At 38.9% G+C, this 25,777-nt stretch overlaps 1 protein-coding gene across 11 annotated transcripts in view; it reads right to left on the reverse strand.

Moving 5' to 3' along the window:
• Positions 1-25,777, reverse strand: part of CADPS2 (calcium dependent secretion activator 2) — a 616,089-nt gene that overhangs the window by 92,253 nt on the left and 498,059 nt on the right. For 5 of the 11 annotated variants that reach the window (XM_075857163.1, XM_075857157.1, XM_075857161.1 and 2 more), the window contains 3 exons: positions 22,811-22,958; positions 14,845-14,859; positions 13,808-13,882 (listed from right to left, as the gene is read on the reverse strand). In XM_075857163.1, the coding sequence (XP_075713278.1) occupies positions 13,808-13,882; positions 14,845-14,859; positions 22,811-22,958 (238 nt within the window). The remainder of the gene's footprint in view (positions 1-13,807; positions 13,883-14,844; positions 14,860-22,810; positions 22,959-25,777) is intronic. The other 6 variants (XM_075857164.1, XM_075857166.1, XM_075857162.1 and 3 more) reach the window with 2 other exon arrangements.

The following is a 25,777-nucleotide window of genomic DNA, read 5'->3' on the forward strand; positions in this document are numbered from 1 at the left end:
CATTTACTGACAAGCAATGGAAACAGTGTTTTTTCCTTTCCCAAAACGCCTCCATAGCTATACGGGCCCAGGAAACCAGTTATAAGATTGTCTCAATGTGGTATTGGGTCCCTACTGCCCTCCATAAATGGTATCCATCCGTACCTTACAATTGTTGGTGTCGTGGAGCAACAGGTGGCTCCATGTCTCACATTTGGTGGCGTTCCCCCTCCTTGCAGAGCTTTTGGCTACTGTACTCAAAATCATATTGGAAGTCACTGGGGTCTTGGTCCCCAATTCCCCCGAGGCAGCTATTCTATTCATTTTCCCTATGCCATCACCCATATATAAACGGCTCCTAACCAAACACCTCCTTCAAGCCGCAAAGTTACTCAATCCACGCAAGTGGAAAACGGTGGATCTTACAACGTTGGACGAGTGGTTCCAGGAGGTTACCTTGATACAGGGAATGGAACACCTCATGTCGCATTCCCCAGCTGCCTCTACACGTTACACGTCCACATGGTCCCATTGGACTACGTTCCTCTCTTCTCCCCCATATCTCAATGTAGTGACTTAAGATCTAATTCCCCTCTTCCTTTGAACATTAGACTGAGGGGACCTTGCTTGCTGCTTTGTGTGGTCTTGCCTGCTTCAATCATGTATCTACCATGCGCATAACTGCTAACACTTCTTTCTACTCATAATAATCCGGAACTGGAGTCCAGGCTCACTATGACCTATTCCTTCCCATATCCCTCTTCCACCCTTGTTTGTCCTCCTAATGTTTTATCTTCCCCCTCCCTTGTCTAACGGAGAGGAGCTTCGCTCCTGTGATTGCGCTTGTAAGATGCCATAACACTTTATGCTGTGTAGGAGAACGAATAGTTATGTCTCTATTTCATTCTTATGCAATGCTCCTGTTCATTTTGCTTCTCCACGCTGCTGATGTATATCATCGCTTGCCATAAGATGTGATGCTCACCTCCTTGTTGGGGCTTTGTATTTCCTACAACTGTGTTTTCTATTTGTTTGTTTGTTTTAAGATCAATAAAAACTTTGAATATGAAAAAAAAAAAGGATGGCAAAAAAATCGCTTATTCCCCCCCTCCCAAATGGTGCTATCAATAAATAAAACTGATATGCAAAAAAACAAGTCCTTATACAGCTATGTAGATGGAAAAATAAATAAGTTATAGCTCTTTAAATGCGAAGATGGAAAAACGTAAAAAAATTGTTTGGTCATTAAGGCCTAAAATAGGATAGTCACTAAGGGGTTAATATAAATATACAAATAATAAATATACTGTAAACCACTGAAAATACTGTGCACATAGCTTAATTACCCGGGTGTGTATATTTTGTGCAATATTGATTATATTTAGGCTCACTGGAATTTTTTTACTTTTTTAATATTTTTATTTATAGTCTTTTGAATGTACAAAACACAATCTAGAAAAGACAATGTTACTAATCCCACCCAGACCCTGAACACGCAGCTAAAACTTAAACTATAAATTTCTTGCTTCTCAAATAGAAACCTAATATCATCCCGTTTCTCCCTTTGTTAAAAATTTTGCATATGTTTGTCCAGTCATTCCTTTGCGAAAATGAATTTTTATATGTTTATAAATTGAGAATATGTTGGAGGATATTCATCAATTCATTACGGTTGTTTTCATCTGCCAACAATATTAAGTGTATCTTCATTTAATCACTTGCGTTAAAAGAGTAATTTTCTGGACCTACTTTATATGAAGGACAAATTCCAAATCAGAAGACCCAATGTATCATGGATTAAATTATAACCCTCGTCCCAACATTTTTAAATGGCCAGACACATCCACAGGCAGTGCCACAGATCAGCATAAAGTTCTCAGCAACAAAGACACTAGGAAGGAACACAAAGGTACATGTGCACATCTTTTTAAGTGATTTACCAAGCGCGGAGACTCATTTGTTATGCTTTAAAGAGAATCTGTCATCACGATTTTGCCTGAGTAATAGATTGATTGAGTCAATCAAAGTGGGAAGCATCTTTTTCGTCCTTGATTCTGAAATTTCTTTAACATTATCTTGATCTGGTTTGGAGGGTGATGGATTGTCTTGATATTGATGGACTGAACTTATCTGATCCTCTTCTTGTATCTCCAATGCCCAATCGTGTAAATCTATTCTTTGCACTTAGCAATGAATATCAATTGTGCCACGAAAATAGCAAGTAGAAATAAATAAATAAAGTAGAAATAAACCATGCATAGCCCCCAAAAATATTATACTTCGCGGTTTTAAGTTTTCTAGTGCTTAACAGTGCAGTCGTCCGATGGTGCAAAGTCTACGTAACTCAGATCTGAAAATCTAATGTTTTATAGAAAACATTATAGGAAAAATCTCAGATTGTAAATTACCAAATAGTGTATTAAATTTTCCCACCTGTAACGTTCATACAAAGCCATTTATTTGCACTGAAAAGTAGTCAAATATCAAAGACTCAGGCACATACAGGACCAGTTTGTATGACCCACTTTAAAACTTTTTGTCAAAGAAATATATATCATATAACTTGTTTCCAGTAGAGTCTCTCAGATATGTGTCATGGAGATTTATTGTTTGTAAATTCTTCCCAGCTTATTGCATCTTCTCACCTACTCCATAGATGACATATGCAGCTTTATAAGCGTTCTTCCAACATATGACTTTACAGGGACAGGCTGACAAGAGCTTGGGACGTTGGAACAAACAGGCAGTGGTCATCATAGCCACAGAGGGAAGCGGGGAGAGCAGAGAAGCACCTAACCGCAGCATCGCTATTCAGAGCAGCCGCTAGTAAGGAGCTCACTTACTGGGAGCTCCAGTAAGCAGACAGTCTCCCCATGCTGCTAGACCTCTACCACAGTAGAGGCAGCCACAAGTAATTCAGTGGCAATGGGTAGTCAAAGGCAGCAATTAATATTTGGCGGTGAGGGCTTGCGGAGGACACGCAGCGACCCTACAATTTATCCCAGAAAAAGCCATTTCAAAGTAGGGCTGAGGAGAGTGGTGAGTCAGCAAGCCTCAATGGCATGTAAGAGTGCAGGCATTTGCAGAAGTCCTGTTATTGCTACTACGCCTGCACCGTTCATCTGGCCAGCACATCCTCACAAGCAAGCCCATAAAAAGCCAATCTGCAGCGTCTAAAAGAAAAAAAGCACAACGTACCGTAGACAGGCACTCCAAAAAGCAGTGAATGCCATGACATAAGCGGCGCATGCGCATTACATTAAATGATTTAAGTAAGCCATCGTTACTATGGACAAAATATCCCTATAGTCTCTTCATTAAGGAAGAAAGATGATTGTTCCTCACAAAGTGGCATACTGGTGTTAGGAAGCAAAGAAATGGAATGATACTAAGAAAGTAAATAAAATTCATCACTTTAACATCCTATAAAGCCTAACTGTAGTCCCATTCTTATATAATAGAGATGCCCTATATACTATATGGACAAAAGTATTGAGAAACACAGCTTAATCATTGAATTTGTCATGATCTAGGGGCATGTGGACCCACTAGGTTGCTCCGCCGTAGCGGAGAGGCAGCTGACCAAGTTACAGTCTATGCAAAAGTCTATACAGGTTTGTAGCACCAGGGTACCTGAAATAGTCCAGATGGTGGCAGGGGCTCTGGCACGGATGGTAGTAGATGCAACAGGTTGCACCAGACGTGGCAAATGACAACGGGCGCAGTAGGTTGCGCCAGACGTGGCGGATGACAGCAGGTGCAGTAGGATACGACTCCAAATACTAACAGGCTCAGGAACAAGGACACAGCATGGGATACAGGTAGAAGGGCACAGGTAACAATGGGAACAGGATAACACTGAGGGACCGTTTGCAAGACTGACATGGGAATACTAACAATGCTCAGGCAATGAGCAAAGAGGCAGGGCCCTTCTTATAGTCCAGGGTGATCACTGGCTAATTGATGATGATTCCCATGTGCGCGCATTGGCCCTTTAACCCCTTCCCGCTCCTTGACGTACTATTACGTCATGGCAGCTGTATCGTTCGCGCTCCATGCCGTAATAGTACGTCTCGGGTGTAACGGCCGTTTCGGCCGTCCTCCCGACACATACAGGAGCTGTGACGCTGCTGTCTTGTTCAGCAGCTGTCACAGCTCCTACAGCGGGGACCGATCGCTGTGTCCCCGCTGATTAACCCCTTAAAAGCCGCGTTCTATAGAGATCGCGGCTTTTTAGGGGTTAAGCTGCCATCGCCGGCCTGCTACGCGATAGCGGCCGGCGATGGTGACTATGGCAACCGGACACCAAACAATGGCGTCCGGCTATGCCATAGACGGAAGCCTAGTGGGTCCTGACAACGTCAGGACCCACTATGCTTGCTGTCAGTGAGTAGCTGACAGTTCTAATACACTGCACTACGCATGTAGTGCAGTGTATTAGAATAGCGATCAGGGCCTCCTGCCCTCATGTCCCCTAGTGGGACAAAGTAATAAAGTAAAAAAAAAGTTAAAAAAAGATGTGTAAAAATAAGAAAATAAAAGTTTTAAAAGTAATAAAAGTAAAAGTCCCACTTTTTCCCTTATCAGGCCTTTATTATTAATAAAAATATATAAACAAATAAACTATACATAATTGGTATCGCCGCGTCCGTAACGGCCTGAACTACAAAATTATTTTGTTATTTATCCCGCACGGTGAACGCCGTAAAAAAAAATATTAATAAACCGTACCACAATCACAATTGTTTGGTCACTTCACCTCCCAAAAAATGGAATAAAAAGAGATCAAAAAGTCGCATGTACCTAAAAATGGTACTGATGGGAAATACAGTTCGTTACGCAAAAAATAAGTCCTCGCACGGCTTTATTGATTGAAAAATAAAAACGTTATGGCTCTTAGAATAAGGTAACACAAAAAGTGAATGATTGTTTACAAAACGTATTTTATTGTGCAAACGCCATAAGACATAAAAAAAAACTATAAACATCTGGTATCGCCGTGATCGTATCGCCCCGCAGAATAAAGTTAATATATCATTTATAGCGCACGGTGAACGCTGTAAAAAAAAAAAAGTATACAAAAACAATAGTAGAATTGCTGTTTATTAGTCACCACGCCACCTAAAAATGGAATAAAAACTGATCAAAAAGCCGCATGCACCCCATGAAAACTACAATGGATTCCTCAAGGGGTCTAGTTTCCAAATTGGGGTCACTTTTGGGGGGTTTCCAATGTTTTGGCACCACAAGACCTCTTCAAACCGGACATGGTGCCTAATAAAAAAGAGGGCTCAAAATCCGCTAGGTGCTCCTTTGCTTCGGAGGCCGGTGCTTCAGTCCATTACCGCCCGAGGGCCACATGTGGGATATTTCTCTAAACTGCAGAATCTGGGCAATAAGTATTGAGTTGCGTTTCTCTGATAAATCCTTTTGTGTTATAAAAAAAATGGTATAAAAAGAGTAAATTTCACCTCTACTTTGCTCTAAATTTCTGTGAAACACCTAAAGGGTTCATAAACTTTCTAAATGCTGTTGTGAATACTTTGAGGGGTCTAGTTTCTAAAATGGGGTGTTTGATAGGGGTTTCTAATATATGGGCCCCTCAAAGCAACTTCAGAAATGAACTGGAACCTAAAAAAAATAAATAAATGAGGCAATACTTCGCTTCTTACATTATACTGATAATGAGCCGTGCCCACTCCGAGATGACCCCAGTTTTGACCGTTTGTATAAACGGAGACCCCTATTAGACCGTTCCAGTGCCCGGTTTTCCCAAGCATACACCCCCGAGAAGTGTTTTTCTATTGATGAGTCCCTGGTACATTTTAAAGGGAGGGTTCAATTCCGCCAGTACCTGCCAGGTAAGAGGGCAAGGTATGGCGTGAAGATGTATAAGCTGCGAGAGTGCATCAGGGTATACCTACAGGTTTAGGATATATGAAGGAAAGGCCACCCCCAAACCAGACTGCATCCTGGACTACAATAGGTACATGGGAGGGATGGACTTGTCAAATCAAGTCCTGAAGCCCTACAGCGCCATGCGGTGAGGTATAAGAAGCTGGTCGGGCACATCATACAGATGGCTTTGTACAATGCGTATGTGCTACGTCGATGTGCAGGCCAGAGGGGAACTTTCCTGGAATTTCAAGATCTAATCTTTAGGGACCAGGAAGGGGGGGCGCATCGTACCAGGGCAACACTTTCCAGGAGAAGGTCCCCAAACCGGTGGAAAGGGAAAGAGTCAAAAGAGGTGCAGAGTCTGCTATAAGAGGGGGATAAGGAAGAACACAATATACCAATGTGACACGTGTCCCGAAAAACCAGGGCTCTGTATAAAAGATTGTTTTAAAATGTATCATACATCCCTTGATTTTTAATTTACCCTGATGCACTCCGCACAGCTTACCCCCCTCATCTTTCCCTTCTGAGCCCTGCCGTATGGCCAGGCAGCTGATAACAGCCACATGTAGGGTATTGTCGTACCCAGGAGAACCCACATTACAATTTAAGGGGTGTATATCTCCGGTGGCGCATGCTGGGCACACTATATTGGACACTGAAATGGCATATACATATATAAAATTGCAAATCTCACACTGCACCATCTGCTGCGCATTATCTTTTACACAGTACCTGTGGGGTCAAAATGCTCACTACACCTCTAGATGAATGTCTTAAGGGGTGTAGTTTTTAAAATGGGGTCACTTCTCGGGGGTTTCAACTGTACTGGTACCTCAGGGGCTTCTGCACACATGACTTAGCACCAGAAAAGCTCCAGTAGGCCAAATGGTGGTCCTTTCCTTCTGAGCCCTCCCATGGGCCCAAAGGGCAGTTTATCACCACAAATGGGGTATTGCCGCACTAAGGACAAATTGGGCAACAAAATGGGGTATGTTGTTCCTTGTGAAAATAAGAAATTTTGATCAAAAATGACATCTTATTGGAAAAAATATCATTTTTTTCATTTCACAGCCCAATTCAAATAGGTGCTGTGAAAAAACTGTGCGGTCAAAATGATAACAAAAACCATAAATGAATTCCTTGAGGGGTGTAGTTTCCAAAATGGGGTCACTTCTGGTGGGTTTCCATTGCTTTGATACCTCTGGGGCTCTGCAAATGCAACATGGCACCCGAAAACCAATCCAGCAAAATCTGGACTCCAACAAACACATAGCGCTCCTTTCCGTCTGAGCCCTCCCATGGGCCCAAACGGCAGTTTATCACCACAAATGGGGTATTGCCGCACTAAGGACAAATTGGGCAACAAAATGGGGTATGTTGTTCCCTGTGAAAATAAGAAAATTTGATCAAAAATGACATTTTATTGGAAAAAATATCATTTTTTTCATTTCACAGCCCAATTCAAATAGGTGCTGTGAAAAAACTGTGCGGTCAAAATGATAACAAAAACCATAAATGAATTCCTTGAGGGGTGTAATTTCCAAAATGGGGTCACTTCTGGTGGGTTTCCATTGTTTTGATACCTCAACGCCTCTTCAAACCTGGCATGCTGCCTAAAATATATTCTAATAAAAAAGAGGCCTCAAAATGCACTAGGTGCTTCTTTGCTTCTAGGGCTTGTGTTTTAGTCCACGAGCGCAGTAGGGCCACATGTGGGACATTTCTAAAAACTGCAGAATCTGGACAATACATATTTAGTAGTGTTTCTCTGGTAAAACCTTCTCTGTTACTAAAAAAAAATTGAATAAAATTGAAATTCAGCAGAAAAAATGAAATTTGCAAATTTAATTTCCACTTTGCTTTAATTCCTGTGAAATGCCTGAAGGGTTAAAAAACTTTCTATATGCTGTTTTGAATACTTTGAGGGGTCTAGTTTTTAAAATGGGGTGTTTTATGGGGGTTTCTAACACATAGTCCCCTCAAATCCACTTCAGAACTGAACTGGCACCTTCAAAAAAAGGCTTTTGAAATTTTCTTAAGAATATGAGAAATTGCTGTTTATGTTCTAAGCCTTGTAACGTCCAAGAAAAATAAAAGAATGTTCAAAAAACGATGCCAATCAAAAGTAGACATATGGGAAATGTGAACTAGTAACTATTTTGGGTGGTATAACCGTCTGTTTTTCAAGCAGATGCATTTAAATTCTGAAAAATGCTATTTTTTGTAAATTTTCTCTAAATTTTGCAATTTTTCACAAATAAAGACTGAATATATCGACCAAATTTTACCACGAACATGAAGCCCAAAGTGTCACGAGAAAACAATCTCAGAATCGCTTGGATAGGTTTAAGCATTCCGACGTTATTACCACATAAAGTGAAATATGTCAGATTTGAAAAATGGGCTCTGAGCCTTAAGGCCCAAACTAGGCTGCGTCCTTAAGGGGTTAAGGCTGGGCACGGGCGTGCATGCACCCTACAGGACACAGCGGACCGGAGTGTAAGTGAGCGCTGGCGTCTCCTGGGGAGGAAATGCGGGACAGCGCTCACTGATCCAAGGCTGCGGTCGCCGAGGGGGTGAGTAATCCCGGCGGTACGTGGCCATAGACGCTACAGAATTCAGGTGTTTCATTTAGTCCCATTGCCACACGTCTATAAAATCCAGCACCTAGCCATGCAGTCTGCCTTTAAAAACATTTGTGAAAGAATGGGTCGTTCTAAAGAGCTCATAAAATTCTAGCATGGTACTGTAACAGGATCGGATCGACTATATGGTGATCTTTTGACCATAGTAAAGATGGCATACTTGAACCATGTAATGTTATGTGCATGTGCCGGTTAGATCATGGCACACCCTGCTTACTGGAGTGCCTGCCAGAACACTGTCCTTATCACCATTACACACTGTGGATTTGATTTATGTGGGCTAGCTTGTGAACATGCGTAGTATGAATAAACAGTACACGCGCAGTGGCAATAACAGGACACTGAACTCGCAGCTATTTAAATTATTTTATATTGCTACACAACGCAGGGGAAACAATGATGGTGAGCCCACTAAGGATTGACATTGCCCAGAATAGACACACCTGATTAATACAATTACATAGTTACATAGTTACATAGTTAGTACGGCTGAAAAAAGACACATGTCCATCAAGTTCAACCAAGGGAAGGGAAAAGGGAAGGAAAAATTTCTACACATAGGAGCTAATATTTTTTTGTTCTAGGAAATTATCTAACCCTTTTTTAAAGCCATCTACTGTCCCTGCTGTGACCAGCTCCTGCGGTAGGCTATTCCATAGATTCACAGTTCTCACTGTAAAGAAGCCTTGTCGCCTCTGCAGCTTGAACCTTTTTTTCTCCAGACGGAGGGAGTGCCCCCTTGTTTTTTGAGGGGGTTTTACAAGGAACAGGATTTCACCATATTTTTTGTATGTGCCATTAATATATTTATATAAGTTAATCATGTCCCCCCTTAGTCGTCTTTTTTCAAGGCTAAATAGGTTTAATTCTTTCAATCTTTCCTCATAACTTAAATTCTCCATGCCCCTAATTAGCTTCGTTGCTCTTCTTTGTATTTTTTCCAACTCCAGGGCATCCTTTCTATGAACTGGAGCCCAGAACTGAACTGCATATTCTAGATGAGGCCTCACTAATGCTTTGTAAAGTGGTGATATTACATCCCTGTCCCGCGAGTCCATGCCTCTTTTAATACACGACAATATCCTGCTGGCCTTTGAAGCAGCTGATTGACACTGCATGCTGTTATTGAGTTTATGATTTACAAGTACACCCAGATGTTTCTCAACAAGTGAATCCGCCAGTGTAGCTCCCCCTAGGACATATGATGCATGCAGGTTGTTGGTACCCAGATGCATAACTTTACATTTATCTACATTAAACTTCATCTGCCAAGTGGACGCCCAAACACTTAGTTTGTTTAAATCTGCCTGCAATTCATGAACATCTTCCATAGACTGAACTATATTACATAGCTTGGTGTCATCTTCAAAAATAGAAATAGTGCTATTAATCCCATCCTCTATATCATTAATAAATAAGTTGAATAATAGTGGTCCCAGCACTGAACCCTGGGGTACACCACTTATAACCGGTGACCATTCAGAGAAGGAATCATTGACCACAACCCTCTGGATACGGTCCTTGAGCCAATTCTCAATCCAATTACAAACTATATTTTCTAAACCTATAGTCCTTAATTTACCCATTAGGCGTCTATGGGGGACAGTGTCAAATGGCTTTGCAAAGTCCAAAAACACTAAATCCACAGCGGCCCCTCTGTCTAGACTTCTGCTCACCTCTTCATAAAAACAGATTAGGTTAGTTTGACAACTTCTGTCCTTAGTAAAACCGTGCAATTATGTACACAGTATACACATTTTTATATAAATTACCTATGACTCCATATATATTTTCACTGAGATTTTTTGTATTGTATTCATATTAAATTATTCCCTTTTCATACTTGATTAATTTATTGTCCATTAATTAGACTTTCATATTTAAGATAGCATTCTAGTATGTCACATTGTTTGAGAGAGGCCCGATAGAGTAGGACTGAAACGCTGCACTTGGGGGAATAATATTTCTTAACCATATTTGGAGCGCTGCCTCATATATATACTGGTGGTGAATAAACCAACATCTCCCCAACATTGAAGTCCTGGTGCCGTTACTTGCTCTTTATTCCTGCTATTTCATTCCAAGGAGTTGATTCATCCTTACTATGGTAACGTGCACATGGCCCGATTTCCAGTCTACATTGAGTGCTGTGTTTTTTTGCTTCTATTTGAACTGTATATATATATATATATATATATATATACATACATATATACACACATATATATATATATATATACACACAAACCATTCCACCATAAAATTAAAACAACCTGCATAATATTGTATTGGTCCCCGTCATACTGCCAAACATCTCTGACCCATCAAGGCATGGAATCCCCAAGACATCTGAAGGGGTCCTGTGATATCTAGCACCAATACACTAGCAGCAGATCCTAGAAGTCCTGTTATTTGCGAGGTATGGCCTCCATAGACTGAACTTTTTTTCAGCACATCCCCCAGATGCCCAATCGGATTGAGATCTGGGGAATTTGATGGCCATGGCATTACCTTGAACTCTTTGTTATGTTCCTCAAACCATTCCTGAATGATTTTTGCAGTGTGGCAGGGAAAAAAATTGTACTGCTAAAAAAACGTACTGCTTTTAGGGAATACTGTCGCCAAGGTGGCGTGTAATTGGTCTGCAACAATGCTCAGGTAGGTGGTACATGTCAAAGAAACATCCACATAAATGACAGGACAGGTCCGGTTACGACCCGAGGGTTGCCGTGACCTAACATTCACAAGAAATCCAGCAGATTTAAAATTCTTGTGACCGTTGGGTCACGGTTTGCCATCCCGCCACATTGACTTTCATTACTTGCGATGCACGCAGGGACAGACAGTGATCTTTAGTCACACGATCTGTGTCGCAGCCAAAGATGCCGTGTAACTCTAGCTTTAGGGAGATGAGACTGGTAAAGTGGGTTTCACAGCTGCTTTGCTTATTAAATAAAGGCGCACAAAACCTTGTTATTAAGCAAACATCCATAGTGCATGTAGAAAAAGTGATGCTTTAAATGTAATAACCTGTAGATCCCCCTTTAGAAGCTATCACCTCCACCAAACGTTTCCTGTAGCTTCAAATAAGATTTGCACAATGCTATAGAGAAATGTCGGACCATTCCTTCCTGCAAATGTGTTTCTGGGATTCCCTGTGTGCACGGTCCTCTTTAGGTCATGCTACAGCATCAGGATTCTGACTTGGTCATTCCAAAGCACAAATATTTTTCTTTTTCAACCATTCTTTAGTTGATTTAATTGTGTGCTATTGGCCATTGTCTTGTTGCACCATAGAGCGTCTCTTCATATTAAAGTTATGGACAGCTGCCCTTACATTCTCCTGTAAAATATTTTGATACACCCAGTCATTCAGCCCCTGAAGCAGTAAAGCAGCCCCAAATCATAAAGCTTCCTCCATCATGACTCACAGCTAGGATGCGGTTTAAGTGTGCAGTGTTCTTTTTCTTCCAAACATACCATCTCTGCTAAAAAGTTTACATTTTGTCTCATCTGTCCATAGAAAAGCAATGTGAAACTTCCAGGTGATCTCGGGAAAACTTGGGACGGGCTGCAAGGTTTTCTTTTGGTCAGCAGCAGATTTTTGGTGTCCTTTCATGAACACCATTCTTGTTCAGTGTTTTTCTAATATTGGACACAGGAGGTTTTTGCAGTTTGCAGAGTATTCAGAAGTACTTTTGCGGTTACCTTTGGATTCTCTCTCACTTCTTTCAGGATTGCCAAATCTGCTTTTGGAGTGATCTTAACAGAACACCTACTCCTAGGGAGAGTAGCTGCAGTGCTGAATTTTTACCATTTGTAGACAAGTTTTCTAACTGTGGATTGGCAGGTCTTTAGCCATGCTTTTGCAGACTTTTCCAGCTTCATGCATCTCTAAAACACGTCATTTGTATGTCTACTAAAAAGTTGTTTGCCTTGAAGTAATGGTTGACACTAGCCAATCTTTCTTGAGAAGAACAGATTTGATAGCAACCAGGCTTTGTGTGCCTTTATTTTATGGGCAAAGTACCTGTGAAACCCACACTTCCAATCTTATCTCCTTAATTGCAACACCTTTTGCCAATAACATTTTCTCCTTGCACTGTGGATGTTTACTCAATGTGCTCAATAAAAGACATTACCAATACACCTGTTTGTGGTTTATTAGCTTAGTTAGATTATGTTTGTCTATAATTGTGACTTCGATAAGAAACAGACCACATTTTATTAGTAGTCAATGCAGAAATCCAGATAATTGCCACTGTATTTAAGTGAGTTAGGGTGTGAACATTAAAGTGGATGATAATTTGGATTTAATGATAACTCACAACTAAGAATACTAAGGGAATAAATGTTTTAAATTTTTCATACTTTAAACTTCATTCATATAAATCATCTCTTAGTTCTCTTTTAAAGAGAATGTCTCATGCATTTCATTTTAGTTTCATGAATTAGATGCAAGTCTGTAAAAGAGTAATCTTGTTTTCTTTTAAAAAAAAACCTGTTGTAGAGAGAGAGATAGAGAGAGAAATGTCAGATTATTACAGTCTCCAGGAAGTGATAGACTACTGCACTTCCCCCAGAGACCTAGGAGGGACAGGGGGACGCTTAAAGAATCAAATCTGTGTGTATAGTGTTGCTATCCAGTCTTATCTAGCCCTCCCACAGTATAATAGAGCTGTCATTAACTCTCCCACACTCTAATAATAAGACTCTGCTAATACTATCCCAATCTATACAGCAAAGCTGGCAAATGAGCTACATAAAACAGGAAGCATCAGCCTATTGCGACTTCTCTAGTGTAATATATATATATATATATATATATATATTTTTTTTTACATTTGTGTGGATAGTCAGATACAAACTTAAAAAAAATCCGCCTAAAAAGTTAAAAAAAATGTTTAGAATAAAAACCTGATTTAAAGATTATGTAATTTCTTGATGATACATTCACTTTAAGAATTCATACATACAACATCACTTTCATCCACTGCTTTTGTTTTCTATGAACAGATCACTAGGCTTTAGAATATTTAGAGTAGAATAAGACAAGGATATGTAAGTGTTCAAGTGTTTCCATGTACTCTTGACATTAATGTTCTCAATTCATTAGCAGGTGACGTGCCTATTTTCTTGTGCTTATGCGAGTCTAAAATACCTGTGTGCATAACTTCTAAAGCAAATTGTGTTCTATGAATTTACTGAAACAATAAAGCATATTATCATTTACAAATGAATCTAAAGAAACTATAGAAAGCATAGAATATTGAAATACTTACCTTAGAAACTAGTAGTGAAATTATTTCTTTAACAGTTTCTTCAATTAAGTCATCTATTTTAGAATGGTACTGTTGCTGCATTTTAAAAAAACATAATAGTATAAGTAATGAAGTATCATATCAGCATATAGAACAAAAGGTAAAAATCAAATGGTATTTTCACTACTTTTAGTGTATCATTTTGAACATCAGCAGAATGGAACCTTGAAAATGATCCATCCAATCAACACTGTGGTACATTTTCCCATGTTCGATGCAGAGTTAAGCAGCTAATGGGGTTATTATTTAGATGAATTGATTTCCCATTCTCATTCAAGAGAAGGAATGTGAAGGATACTTTTTGTGTTTCCTACAATTAAGGAAGACGTGCATTTTTCTAAAGAGTTGGTCTAGATGGAAAGCAAAAAGACTAGAAAAAGATTCAATTAATACAACATTGCTTGCCTTACAACTCACATTCATAGGTTAGTCTAAATGTGCTTTAGACAGAAATGAGCTTCTATTTATCCATCCAAGAAAGCAGCAAATGAGGCATTATATATTTCACAATATATTCAAACAAATACTCAATAGAAATTTCATCAACGAATTAAAAAAAAAAACAAGCAAGACAAAATTAACAAACTTGACTAACCGCATATCCAAAACTTATTCATTTTAAGAATTTCTTTGGTTCTACCCAGGATCAAAATATGTTAACGTGTGCTTTAAGAAAATACAAAATTAGATAATATTGCTATTTCTGGTCTTTAGAGTATACTACTTCAAACAAAATCAACATTACAATAGTTAACTTCATTAGTATTCTCTTTTCAAAAACATAAAAATATTGTTTATACCCAGAGGGAAAACATACATGGCATTTCAACAGTCCCTCTGCTTACTCCATTCACAACATACAGGTCCCTGGAGCTTCACTATATTTCCACTATTTACAATCTTTGTTTGAAATTTCTCCACCCCCACAACGCACACTTGTACATCATGATTTTACTCCATCATATGGTCATAGAAATTTAGGGTCTGTATGCACTTACCCACTGTTTAGAAAACTGGATGTTGCAACGAAATGGCCCAATAGCAGGACACCAAAGATATATAAACATGAGACAATGAATAAATTATGGAAAAATAAACTAGCAAATTCTAAGAAGTTAATACTACACAATATTAAGAAAGCATTAAAGCAACCCTTTAGTTAAAAGTAATTATTTAACTATACATTGCAAACGTACAGTCAACATACCTGGTGCCCTATTCCTGAACAAAACTGCTTCTGTTCCAGTGTTCCGGTTCCCCATTGTCATCTTTCCAAAACAGCCACCGCAGTCTCATACTTCCTTATTCAGAGCATTCTTATAAAGTCTGAGAAACTTCCCTCCGATCGGCCAGTTTTGATAACGTCATAGGAGTTGAGTAATCGTCGCTGGTCTATTGACATGCAAGGGAGGGGGCGTGTCTCAGACTTACTAAGAGTGCTCTGCACAAGAAAGTCTAAAAACTGCAGTGGCGATTTTTAAAAGATGACAATAGGGGACTGGAATCCTGGAACGGCGGCATGATCGGTCAAAAGGAGGGTACCAGGTGTGTTGACTATACATTTGTAATGTATAGTAAAATCTTAACTTTTGACTGGCAGGTCACTTTAATTATGAGAATACAAGCAATGGCTTAAAATGAAAATAATAAAAACAAACAGAAAAATGAAAGGTAAAAATATGTAGAATAGAATAGGAAAAAGAAAATCAAAATAAAGGCAGTACAACACGCGGAGCAAAATATTTCTGTTAGTACTTATAGAGGAAATAAATTAAAAATGATCTTCTGATGTCATAGAAGAATAAATGGAGTCTGATTTCAGACCAGCCCTAATGTCCATTATAACGGGGCTTTATAGAGCTTAAAGCGTACATATACCTTTCAGGTGGCTTTTCAGAATAAGCAGTCATGTATTTGTACAAGAGGAATAACACTATATCTGACCATAATAGTACTTGTATTTTTTAGCAATTTTCCCCTTTTGTATTTCAGTTTTTCAGAGAGAAATGAGAATGTGCTTTGCAACGGAGACATCATTATAGCTAGAGAGAAGAGGGCAATCCAGATCCCCCATTTTCAACCTATATGTGTGATATCAAACACACATATAAAAGCAGCAGCCACAGCATGGAGGAGATTGCACAGCAGTACTGAGCAGTGTTGCGGAGAATCCAGCACTGGGATGAGATATAACACTGTCTCTCTCTCTCTCCTCTGTCTCACTCCAGCAGCACCCTTGCACTCCCCTCTCCATAGACTTCCATAGGCAACATCTGTAACCTAATCTTTCAGTGTGCGGACTCACGAGTACAGATATTATCAGTAAATTCAGAGTGAGTGATCAGTGCAAGGAAGGGGGTGGTGAAGAGTGGAATCTGTAATATATCTGATCTAAAGGTGAGGCTTACTTTTTCGTACAGGGCAACTAGCGATGGACAATTTTTTTCTTCAATAAATGAACATGAACATTAAAACTGTATTTAATGTTTACTTAGGTTGTCTTTGTCTTATATTAAACTTTGTCTGAAGATCTGAAACAACTTTGAAATATGCAACAACAGAGAAAATCAGGACATCAAACATATTCTCTAATAAAAACGCTGTGCTTCTACTTATCGTGGAAAAAGATGTGGTCAAGCAATTACACACTAATACATGTAGCCCTTTGAATTAAGTATACAGATTGCTAAAAAAAATTACTAAAATAAAAATATCAAGCAGAACCTTTGGAGCACAGATCTTCCTTTCCTTGTTACAGTATGATGTTAAAAAATATCCCAAGCTGCCCCCTCTCTCCACAGTTTTCTGTATTCAGCTTGGACACACACCAACAAGTTCTCTATTATTTAAAGCGATTTATCACAAAAATAGGCTGCCCTATTTAAGGGTAGCATATCATAGGGAGATGTCCACTGCACTATTAGTCAAAGTGGTTAAAAAAAAAATAAAAAAAAATATATATGTATATATATATATATATATATATATATATATATATATATATAAATAATACCTCCCAACCGTCCGGGATTCAGCGGCACAGTCCCGGATTTCAGGCGGTGTCCCGCTTTCCCGGGTGGCCGGTGGTATGTCCCGGTGTCAATTGCACCTGTGTCCTAAGGACGCAGATATAGTCGAGCCCAATTCTGAAGGAGAGAACTGTCAGCTCCCTGCTTCAGCATTAGTACAGAGTGCAGGAGCAGAGGGAGCTCTTCCACTCGTCTGTGTGGGCATTATGCTGTATGCGGGCACCTATGGGGGCATTATTCTGTATGTGGCAGCTATGGGGCATTATAATGTATGGGGCAGCTATGGGGCATTATGCTGTATGGGGGATTTTGTTTGGGTACTATTCTGCATGGGGGCATCTGTGCGGGCATTATACTGCATGGGGCATCTGGTTGACTTTATACTGTATGGGAGCATCTATGGGGGCATCTATGGGGGCATTATACTGTATAGGGGCAATTTACTGTATGGGGGAAGCTAGAGGGCATTATACTGTGTGGGGGCAGCTATTTGACATTATACTGTGTGGGAGGCACTATTGGAGCATGATACTGTGTGGGCTGAACAGGGTGTGTATGGGCGGGATTAAATGCATGGTTTAAAAGTCAAAGAATTAGCGCGCCACAGCAGTTGTCCCACTTTGCGATAATTGAAAGTTGGGAGGTATATATATTGTGCCGTTTGGTTAATAGAAGTGAAATAGTCCTGAGTCTGCTGTATTCATGAGGGGAGCGTTCCTCCCACTCCTCATTAGTGACTGACGTTACATTGCTATGTATCAGTCTATATACACGATCATCAGTCCACTTTATTTCTGCCTGCATCTAGCATTAACCACTGTATGGGAAGTGTTTTTAATCTTCTGTAATTACACCCATCATAATTGAAATAGGACATTGTAAAAATGTGTTTAGTTAAATATAATGATGGTTATTGCTGCATAACAGAAGCACAGGAATGACTGATCTGCAATAAATGTAAGAAAATAATAATTGACACCCTTTTGTGAAGTCGATGTGTAAACATTATTTATAAAACGGCTAGAAATCATAATAATAACCAGAGCTCAAGTTGAATATACACAATATTATAGAATGTAAATCCAGACTGTCAATTTATAACAATGATCATAGTCTGACATTGAGACGTCATTCATTCCTTGAAAAACTTGTTTTTACACGCGGAGATAACCTCAATTTCAATAATAATAAAAAAAACAGACTGACTTCAATTAGGAGGACAATTATCTTAGGTTTATAGATACAGATCTTGGGGGCCAATAAAACCAGTCAGACAATAGCCATCAAAATCGGTCTCGTCGGCCAAAAATCTGACTTGTTTAATACTTTCACCATTAAAACACCACTATTACTACTGCAGTGTGTATAGCAGGAAAAGAGGCAGCACTCCAAATGGAAAGTATCCAAAAGCGGTTTTTATTCACCCATATGTGTAAGGGATGCAACGTTTCAGCTGCTCAATGCAGCCTTTGTCAAGCTGCATTGAGTAGCTGAAACGTTGCATCCCTTACACATGTGTGAATAAAAACCACTTTTGTATACTTTCCATTTGGAGTGCTGCTTCTTTTCCTTGCTATACCTATGTTTGAGAGATTTACAAGTCGGATCCCTGGAGGCTTGCAACCAATTAACCCCTGCGAGGTCTAGCTCTGCTGTGCTGCTCTTACCTTCAAATTTGGATTACTGCAGTGTGTAAACAGTCATTTGAAAGGTGACTTCATTATGGGGAATAGGGATATTTGTATCTGATACAGAAACTTATTTCTGCAAAAATCTTTCACATCCAATGAGCATCTTTGACAAATCACCCCATAATTTGTAGTTTTCTGATTGGAGGCCAAAACCTAGGGGTCCAGTCTTAAAGTTATCAGTAATAGATCTACTTTACTAAATGACTATAGGCTCAAAAAAATAAAAAATTCACAAATCACTGACTGACCCCCCTGGTCGACCGATTGTGTCGGGTAGAGGTTCGATTTGTAGTAATATCTCCATATTTCTAGACAAGGTACTTAGACAGTTTGCTATAGGGGCAAGATCTTATATTCAGGATACATCTGATTTTTTGAAAAAACTTCAGGGACTACATGTACCATCTGGTGCTATACTTGCTTCTTTTGATATAATCAGTTTATACACCTCAATAGACCATGATAGGGGGATAGGAGCTGTTAAACAGATGCTATCTGAATCTTATGTTTCTTTTGACAGTATAGACTTCATTGTAGAATTGCTTACATTGACATTGACTAACAACTATTTTTGGTTTTTGGATGCATTTTATATGCAAAAGGTTGGAACTGCAATGGGATCCAACGTTGCACCCACCTACGCCAACATTTTTGTCGCCAATATGGAGGAGGTGTCAGTCTATGTATCCCACCACTTCAGCAAAGTGCTGAGGTGGTGGAGATTCATCGACGATATCTTCCTCATTTGGCTGGGTACGGAAACCCAATTATTAGATTTTCACCATTTCCTTGACGATATAGTTCCAGGGATTAAATTTACGTTGGTCTTTTCGAGGGAAACTATACAATTCTTGGACACTAGGGTCATTGTTCAAGATAATGGATTACATACAGAACTATTCATAAAATCTACTGATCGTAATACATTGTTGCGATATGACAGTTGCCATCCCAAGAGAATTATTGACTCTTTGCTATTTAGTCAAATGTTACGTGTAAGACGAATTGTTGATCAGGATGAAAAGTTAGACCCTGCTCTTGACATCATGATCAGCAATTTTTTTTTATCAAGGGACTATCCACAAAGTGTGGTTAATAAACAAAAGTCCAGGATTCAAAAATACACAAGGCATGATGCCCTGTTTGGTAACCGTACAAAAATGAATCTTGAAAGAATTCCATTTGTGTCGACATACAATGATTTAAGCCCTCAGATAGGGAATATTATTAGGAAATATTAGTCGACAGTCAGAGATGGACATAGAGCTATTGGAGAATTTGATGCAAGTCCTCTAATGTCATACAGACGTCCAACTAATCTTAAAGATATATTAGTAAAAACGGACATTGAATCTACCACTGTAAAAACTCGACAGACATTCTTAAAGCCTCCAAGGATGGGTAGTTTTCCATGTTTGGGATGTATCAATTGCTCTCTAATGAAGAAAGGAGAGGAATTTATACATATCCCCATACTAAACAAATATAAAATTCGATATTTCTTAACTTGTAATACCGATTGGGTAGTTTATGTCCTTTGGTATCCATGCAATTTATTATACGTTGGTGAAACAATGTGTGATATGAAGACACGCCTTAATAATCATAGGTATACAATTCGAAAGGGAAAACTGGATCTGCCTGTTTCAAAACATTTTGTGGAAAAAGGTCATAATGAACGTGATCTACGATTTATGATCCTGGACCATGTTACATTGCCAAAACGAGGTGGTGATAGACTCATGATGCTAAAAAAAACGTGAATTGCAATGGATTTTTAATTTGGACACATTGAGACCTAAGGGACTCAATGTAGATTTCCAAATATCCGGACATATGCTTTAATGATATATTTCAGGATTTATACATTGTATTGAGGTTAGCTTGCCTTGTATTCCCCCTGAATTCTGCCATTTCTTTCTCTCGTATAGGATATGATAGATAATCAATTTTAACGTTTCGTCATTTCTAGATACAGAATTGAAATATGAATAAATACAGGATGAGCCATCCACCATTCTAGAAAATTGGACAATCCAGTTTATATATAGAATAACATATGTTTTTTATAATGAAATTGTCGGGTATCTACCGTTGACAGCAGCAGCTTTGTTCCTTAATATAACGATAGTGTCGAGTAGTTATGACTCCCATACTGACATCCCACTTGGTTATAAATATATGAAAACATGTCCTTTATATGATATACAATAGACCGTTATGTTTGCTCAAGGTGGCTTCCGCACGGAGGTGGGGAACCTGTAGCTCTCATGGAGCTTGCATGATGTACCACGATATACGTGGACAAGATGGCAATGACCCGGTCTTAATTATCGCTGGAATTGAATAAATGAAAAAACAAATAAATTGTGGTTCCTGTCTCTATTGGAGGTTTGCGCATTTTGTGTATATAACACATAGTGTTTTGACAGCGTTGCCTAGGCACCGGCTCATGCTAAGCGAGCATTGGCTGAGTAACATGAATGCCATGACAACAGATGATGCTTTGATTTCATTGGTTAGCGCTGCTGCCTCTTATAGATGCCTTTCAATTAGTCTGTGAATAGGGATATTATTCCCAATATGTGTCCAGGATTATGCGATTGGAGAGTGGCTCTTGTTTCCTCCTCCTTATGAATATTCATAAGCTTTTCTGACAATTGACGATTTTTTAAGTTTTATATGATGTATTTCCACTGTGCACATTATTTGATATATGTACGATATATATATGTAACATATGCACAATTTGAATGTACTTTAAATGCATTTTCTTGTATGCTTTTGACAATTCTGATGTAATGATCACTAATGATGTATTCACAAGTGGAGGGTATAAAACCCTGATTGACACATATCACCATTGCTTGACAAAGGTCCTGCTAAGAGGACTGAAACGCAGCTATTTTTGTACATGGGTGAATAAACCACTATCTTTGCAACTACTCCTGGAGAGCTGCGTCTATTTCCTCGTTTATATATCCAGTTTAGGACCGTGTGGATGACGGTCAAGGACGCATGGCACCGTGATGCTTTGATTCTCTGAAGTGCTGCTTTTTTCTACCTAATATATATATATATATATATATATATATATATATATATATATATATATTTATTATAGGTCACTTCAGCGAATCCCTACAGACTTCATTGTATCTGTCGTGCGGAAGCCGCGATGCAGATGTGAAGTCTAAACTGTAAAATAATTTCCAAATGTGGGCAGTAAAGTTAGAATGTTTCAAGGTTAACACAGAACAGATTGTTTAGCTGATAGACTATTTTGAGACTTTAAATTGATCCTGAAATAACTGTTCCTTGATACTACGTTTAATTTAATATAATGATTGTACCTAGGGTTGCCAACCTCCACAGTAATTTCTGGACAACTGAGGTAAAAATCACAGACCAGCAAAATTTTTATGGACACATTACAAAATCAAGAGCTAGTGATAAGAATGATGTTCCCCCAACATCCCTGTATATAACCCCATCATCCCTGTATATAACCCCATCATCCCTCTATATAACCGCCATCATCCCTGGATATAACAAGCCATCATCCCTGTATATAACCAGATACATATATATATATATATATATATATATATATATATATATATATAAAATGGGAGTTATATACAGGGATGATGGGAGTTATACACAGGAATGATGGCAGTTATATACAGGGATGACAGGAGTTATATACAGGGATGGTGGGGGTTATATACAGGAAAGATGAGGGTTATATACAGGGATGATGACTGGCTGGTATATACAGGACTGATGGGAGTTCCACACCGGGATTATGGAGTTGTATCAATCACATACAAGTCCATCAGAGTCCGAGACAGTCACAGAACGTCATACATTCCTCCCCTGCTCCAAGTCCACTCCGGCTGCAGACTGCCTCAGGCCCGCTTCCCTTATTACTTGCACTGCGTCTGCGAATGTAAATTTTGGCGCATGCACAGTGCAAATTATCAGAGGGAACAGTAGAAATCCCAGACAGTGTTTTTTTCTGCCGGATGCTATGGACGGCAGAAAAAAACACTGGCTTTTGCGGACAGTCCAGAAATTTACGAACGGTGAGCAACCCTGATTGTACCTCATTAGTTGTTCAGAAGTTAATGGTTGTATAATGCTTCATATACAACATAATTTCAGAGTAGTCCATTTAATCTCTTCATACATAGCAAAGGTATACCAAGGCAAGATAAAGTTCAACTATGAAACACACTTACCTCTTGCCCGCCATCAAGAACACAGAGCTTAGAGCACTGCTTTTTGGCATCCACCAAGACATTAAACATTGTACATACTGATGCAGGAATACGCAAGTCTGTAGATTTACTAGTTCTTTGCAGTTTAACTTCAAATGCAGTCCGTGTCCTACGTGATAAAGTGACAAGTAAAAAATTTTTCTTCAGTACTAATAGTCATACACCCTTAAGAGCATCTCAGCCTAGGCTACAGGTAAATAAGAATTGTAATCCATAACTATATGTAAATGCTGAGGAGATACGATTAATATCAGCATTTGTCTCTTTAACCCCATCCCTCTGCAGCCATTTTTTGGTTTTTAATTTTCACTTTTTCCACCCCACCTTCCAAAAGCCATAACTTTTTTATTTTCCCGTCAATATAGACGTATGAGGGCTTGTTTTTTGCAGGACGAGTTTTTCACTGTACCATTTATTGCACCATATAATATACTGGGAATCTGGAAAAAATGTCTGTGAGGGGTGGAGTTGGAAAAAAAAAACTGATTCCTCCATTGTTGTTTTGGGTTTTCTTTTTGCGATGTTCACCATACGGTAAAAATATCATGTTAACTTTATTCTGCGGGTCAATAAGATTACTGCTATACAAAATTTATATAGTTTTCTTTATGTATTACTACTTTTACCAGGAAAAAAACAAATTAAAAAATAAAATTAGTTTTGCGTCGCCATAACTATTTTATTTTTCAGTCGACTGGGCGGTGTGAGGGCTTATCTTTTTGCGGGCCGAGCTGTAGTTTCTATTGGTAGATGAGACTTTTTTGATACATTTTTATTCCATTTTTTGTGGGAGAATAGGTGACCAAAAGAACACGGCGTTCACCATGTGGATTAAATAACGTTATATTGTAATAGTTTGGACTTTTACATTGCGTTTGACGGAAACTTTTTTTTTTTAACTCTTAAGATTTTTTTAAATATACAGTGCATTCAGAAAGTCTTCAGACCCTTTAACTTTTTCCACATTTTGTTATGTTGAGGCCTTGTGCTAAAATAAAATAAAAATTCAGTATTCTGTCCTCCTTTTTGTGCCTGTCTAGTCTAATTGTTTTCCCTAACTCGACACTTGTCAGTATAGGGCTGCTGCATTTATTGTTCAGGCACTTGCACTTTGCTGTATTTACCCATGCATTTTTTTTCTGCAGGAGGTTTTTAGTATTTATGTGTGGGGATCTTTGCATCATGGATTTGCAGTTCCATTCTATAATCTATCTTGTATCTAATAAAGATGTTATATTTTGCATTATACTGGTTATCCTGCCTGTATTTTGTGATAGGAGCATCTGTGTGAATCCAGCCTAATAGACATCTTATTTTGTCGCAAGAGTCTGCCCACTTTTCTCGTGAATTACTGCATGCAACTTAATATGGGATTTAGCAATGGCCTCCCCGGTTCCAAAGTGGAGACTAATCCGGCCTCTTGATTCAATCAACTTCTACTGTCCCAGCACAGCACTACTTATACATCTTTGATCAACTATAAGATAGACCATGACCAATAATCTGACCTAAATTCTTCGTAAAAAATGTAACTTGGAGCTAAAAAAAAATAATTAAGCCCCAACTTTCACCCCTTTTACCAAACCGTCTCTGATCTTAAAGAGGCTCTGTCACCAGATTTTGCAGCCCCTATCTGCTATTGCAGCAGATAGGCGCTGCAATGTAGATTACAGTAACGTTTTTATTTTTAAAAAACAAGCATTTTTGGCCAAGTTATGACCATTTTTGTAGTTATGCAAATGAGGCTTGCAAAAGTCCAAGTGGGTGTGTTTAAAAGTAAAAGTCCAAGTGGGCGTGTATTATGTGCGTACATCTGGGCGTTTTTAATACTTTTACTAGCTGGGCGTTCTGATGAGAAGTATCATCCACTTCTCTTCAGAACGCCCAGCTTCTGGCAGTGCAGATCTGTGACGTCACTCACAGGTCCTGCATCGGTGTCGGACACATCGGCACCAGAGGCTTCAGTTGATTCTGCAGCAGCATCGGCGTTAGCAGGTAAGTCGATGTAGCTACTTACCTGCAAACGCCGATGCTGCTGCAGAATCATCTGTAGCCTCTGGTGCCGATGTGTCCCCGCTCGTCTGACACGATGCAGGACCTGTGAGTGACGACACAGCGTGATCTCTCGAGAACACGCTGTGTCTGCACTGCCAGAAGCTGGGCGTTCTGAAGAGAAGTGGATGATACTTCTCATCAGAACGGCCAGCTAGTAAAAGTATTAAAAACGCCCCGATGTACGCACATAATACACGCCCACTTGGACTTTTACTTTTAAACACACCCACTTGGACTTTTGCAAGCCTCATTTGCATAACTACAAAAATGGTCATAACTTGGCCAAAAATGCTCGTTTTTTAAAAATAAAAACGTTACTGTAATCTACATTTCAGCGCCTATCTGCTGCAATAGCAGATAGGGGTTGCAAAATCTGGTGACAGAGCCTCTTTAATGTTTGCAAGTTAGTTGACTAATATGGCTTATAATAGTGCTATTCCTTTTTATGTATGCATTTTACCTTCTTTTTCTATTTTTAGACTATAATCTTAATTTAATTGTATATTTTTATTGGAGAAATATTTTGCTTTCCAATACAAAACTAAAAAGAAAAAATACAGAAAGAACAACGTACAGCCACTACAAGAATTACAAAAATGGGTGATAAATAGATTACAGACTGATGATGCATACAGTTGCAATCACGTAAGCACAGATTTCATGATATGCATAAGTAAGAACAAGAATCACATTTTTAATTGTAACAAATTTGTCATGAGTGTGTCTAATTAATTATAATATGGCTCAGAAGTTTTGGGAACCAATAATCAGTGATTGAACTACAGTTGGCCCTATAGTGAATATTAGAAACAAAAAGTCTACTATTATTAAAATTTTAGCGACAGTTTACAGTCTAATACAGTTTGTAAATTT

This window comes from Rhinoderma darwinii, chromosome 3 (genome assembly GCF_050947455.1).
Source record: "Rhinoderma darwinii isolate aRhiDar2 chromosome 3, aRhiDar2.hap1, whole genome shotgun sequence".
Taxonomy (NCBI): Eukaryota; Metazoa; Chordata; class Amphibia; order Anura; family Rhinodermatidae; genus Rhinoderma; species Rhinoderma darwinii.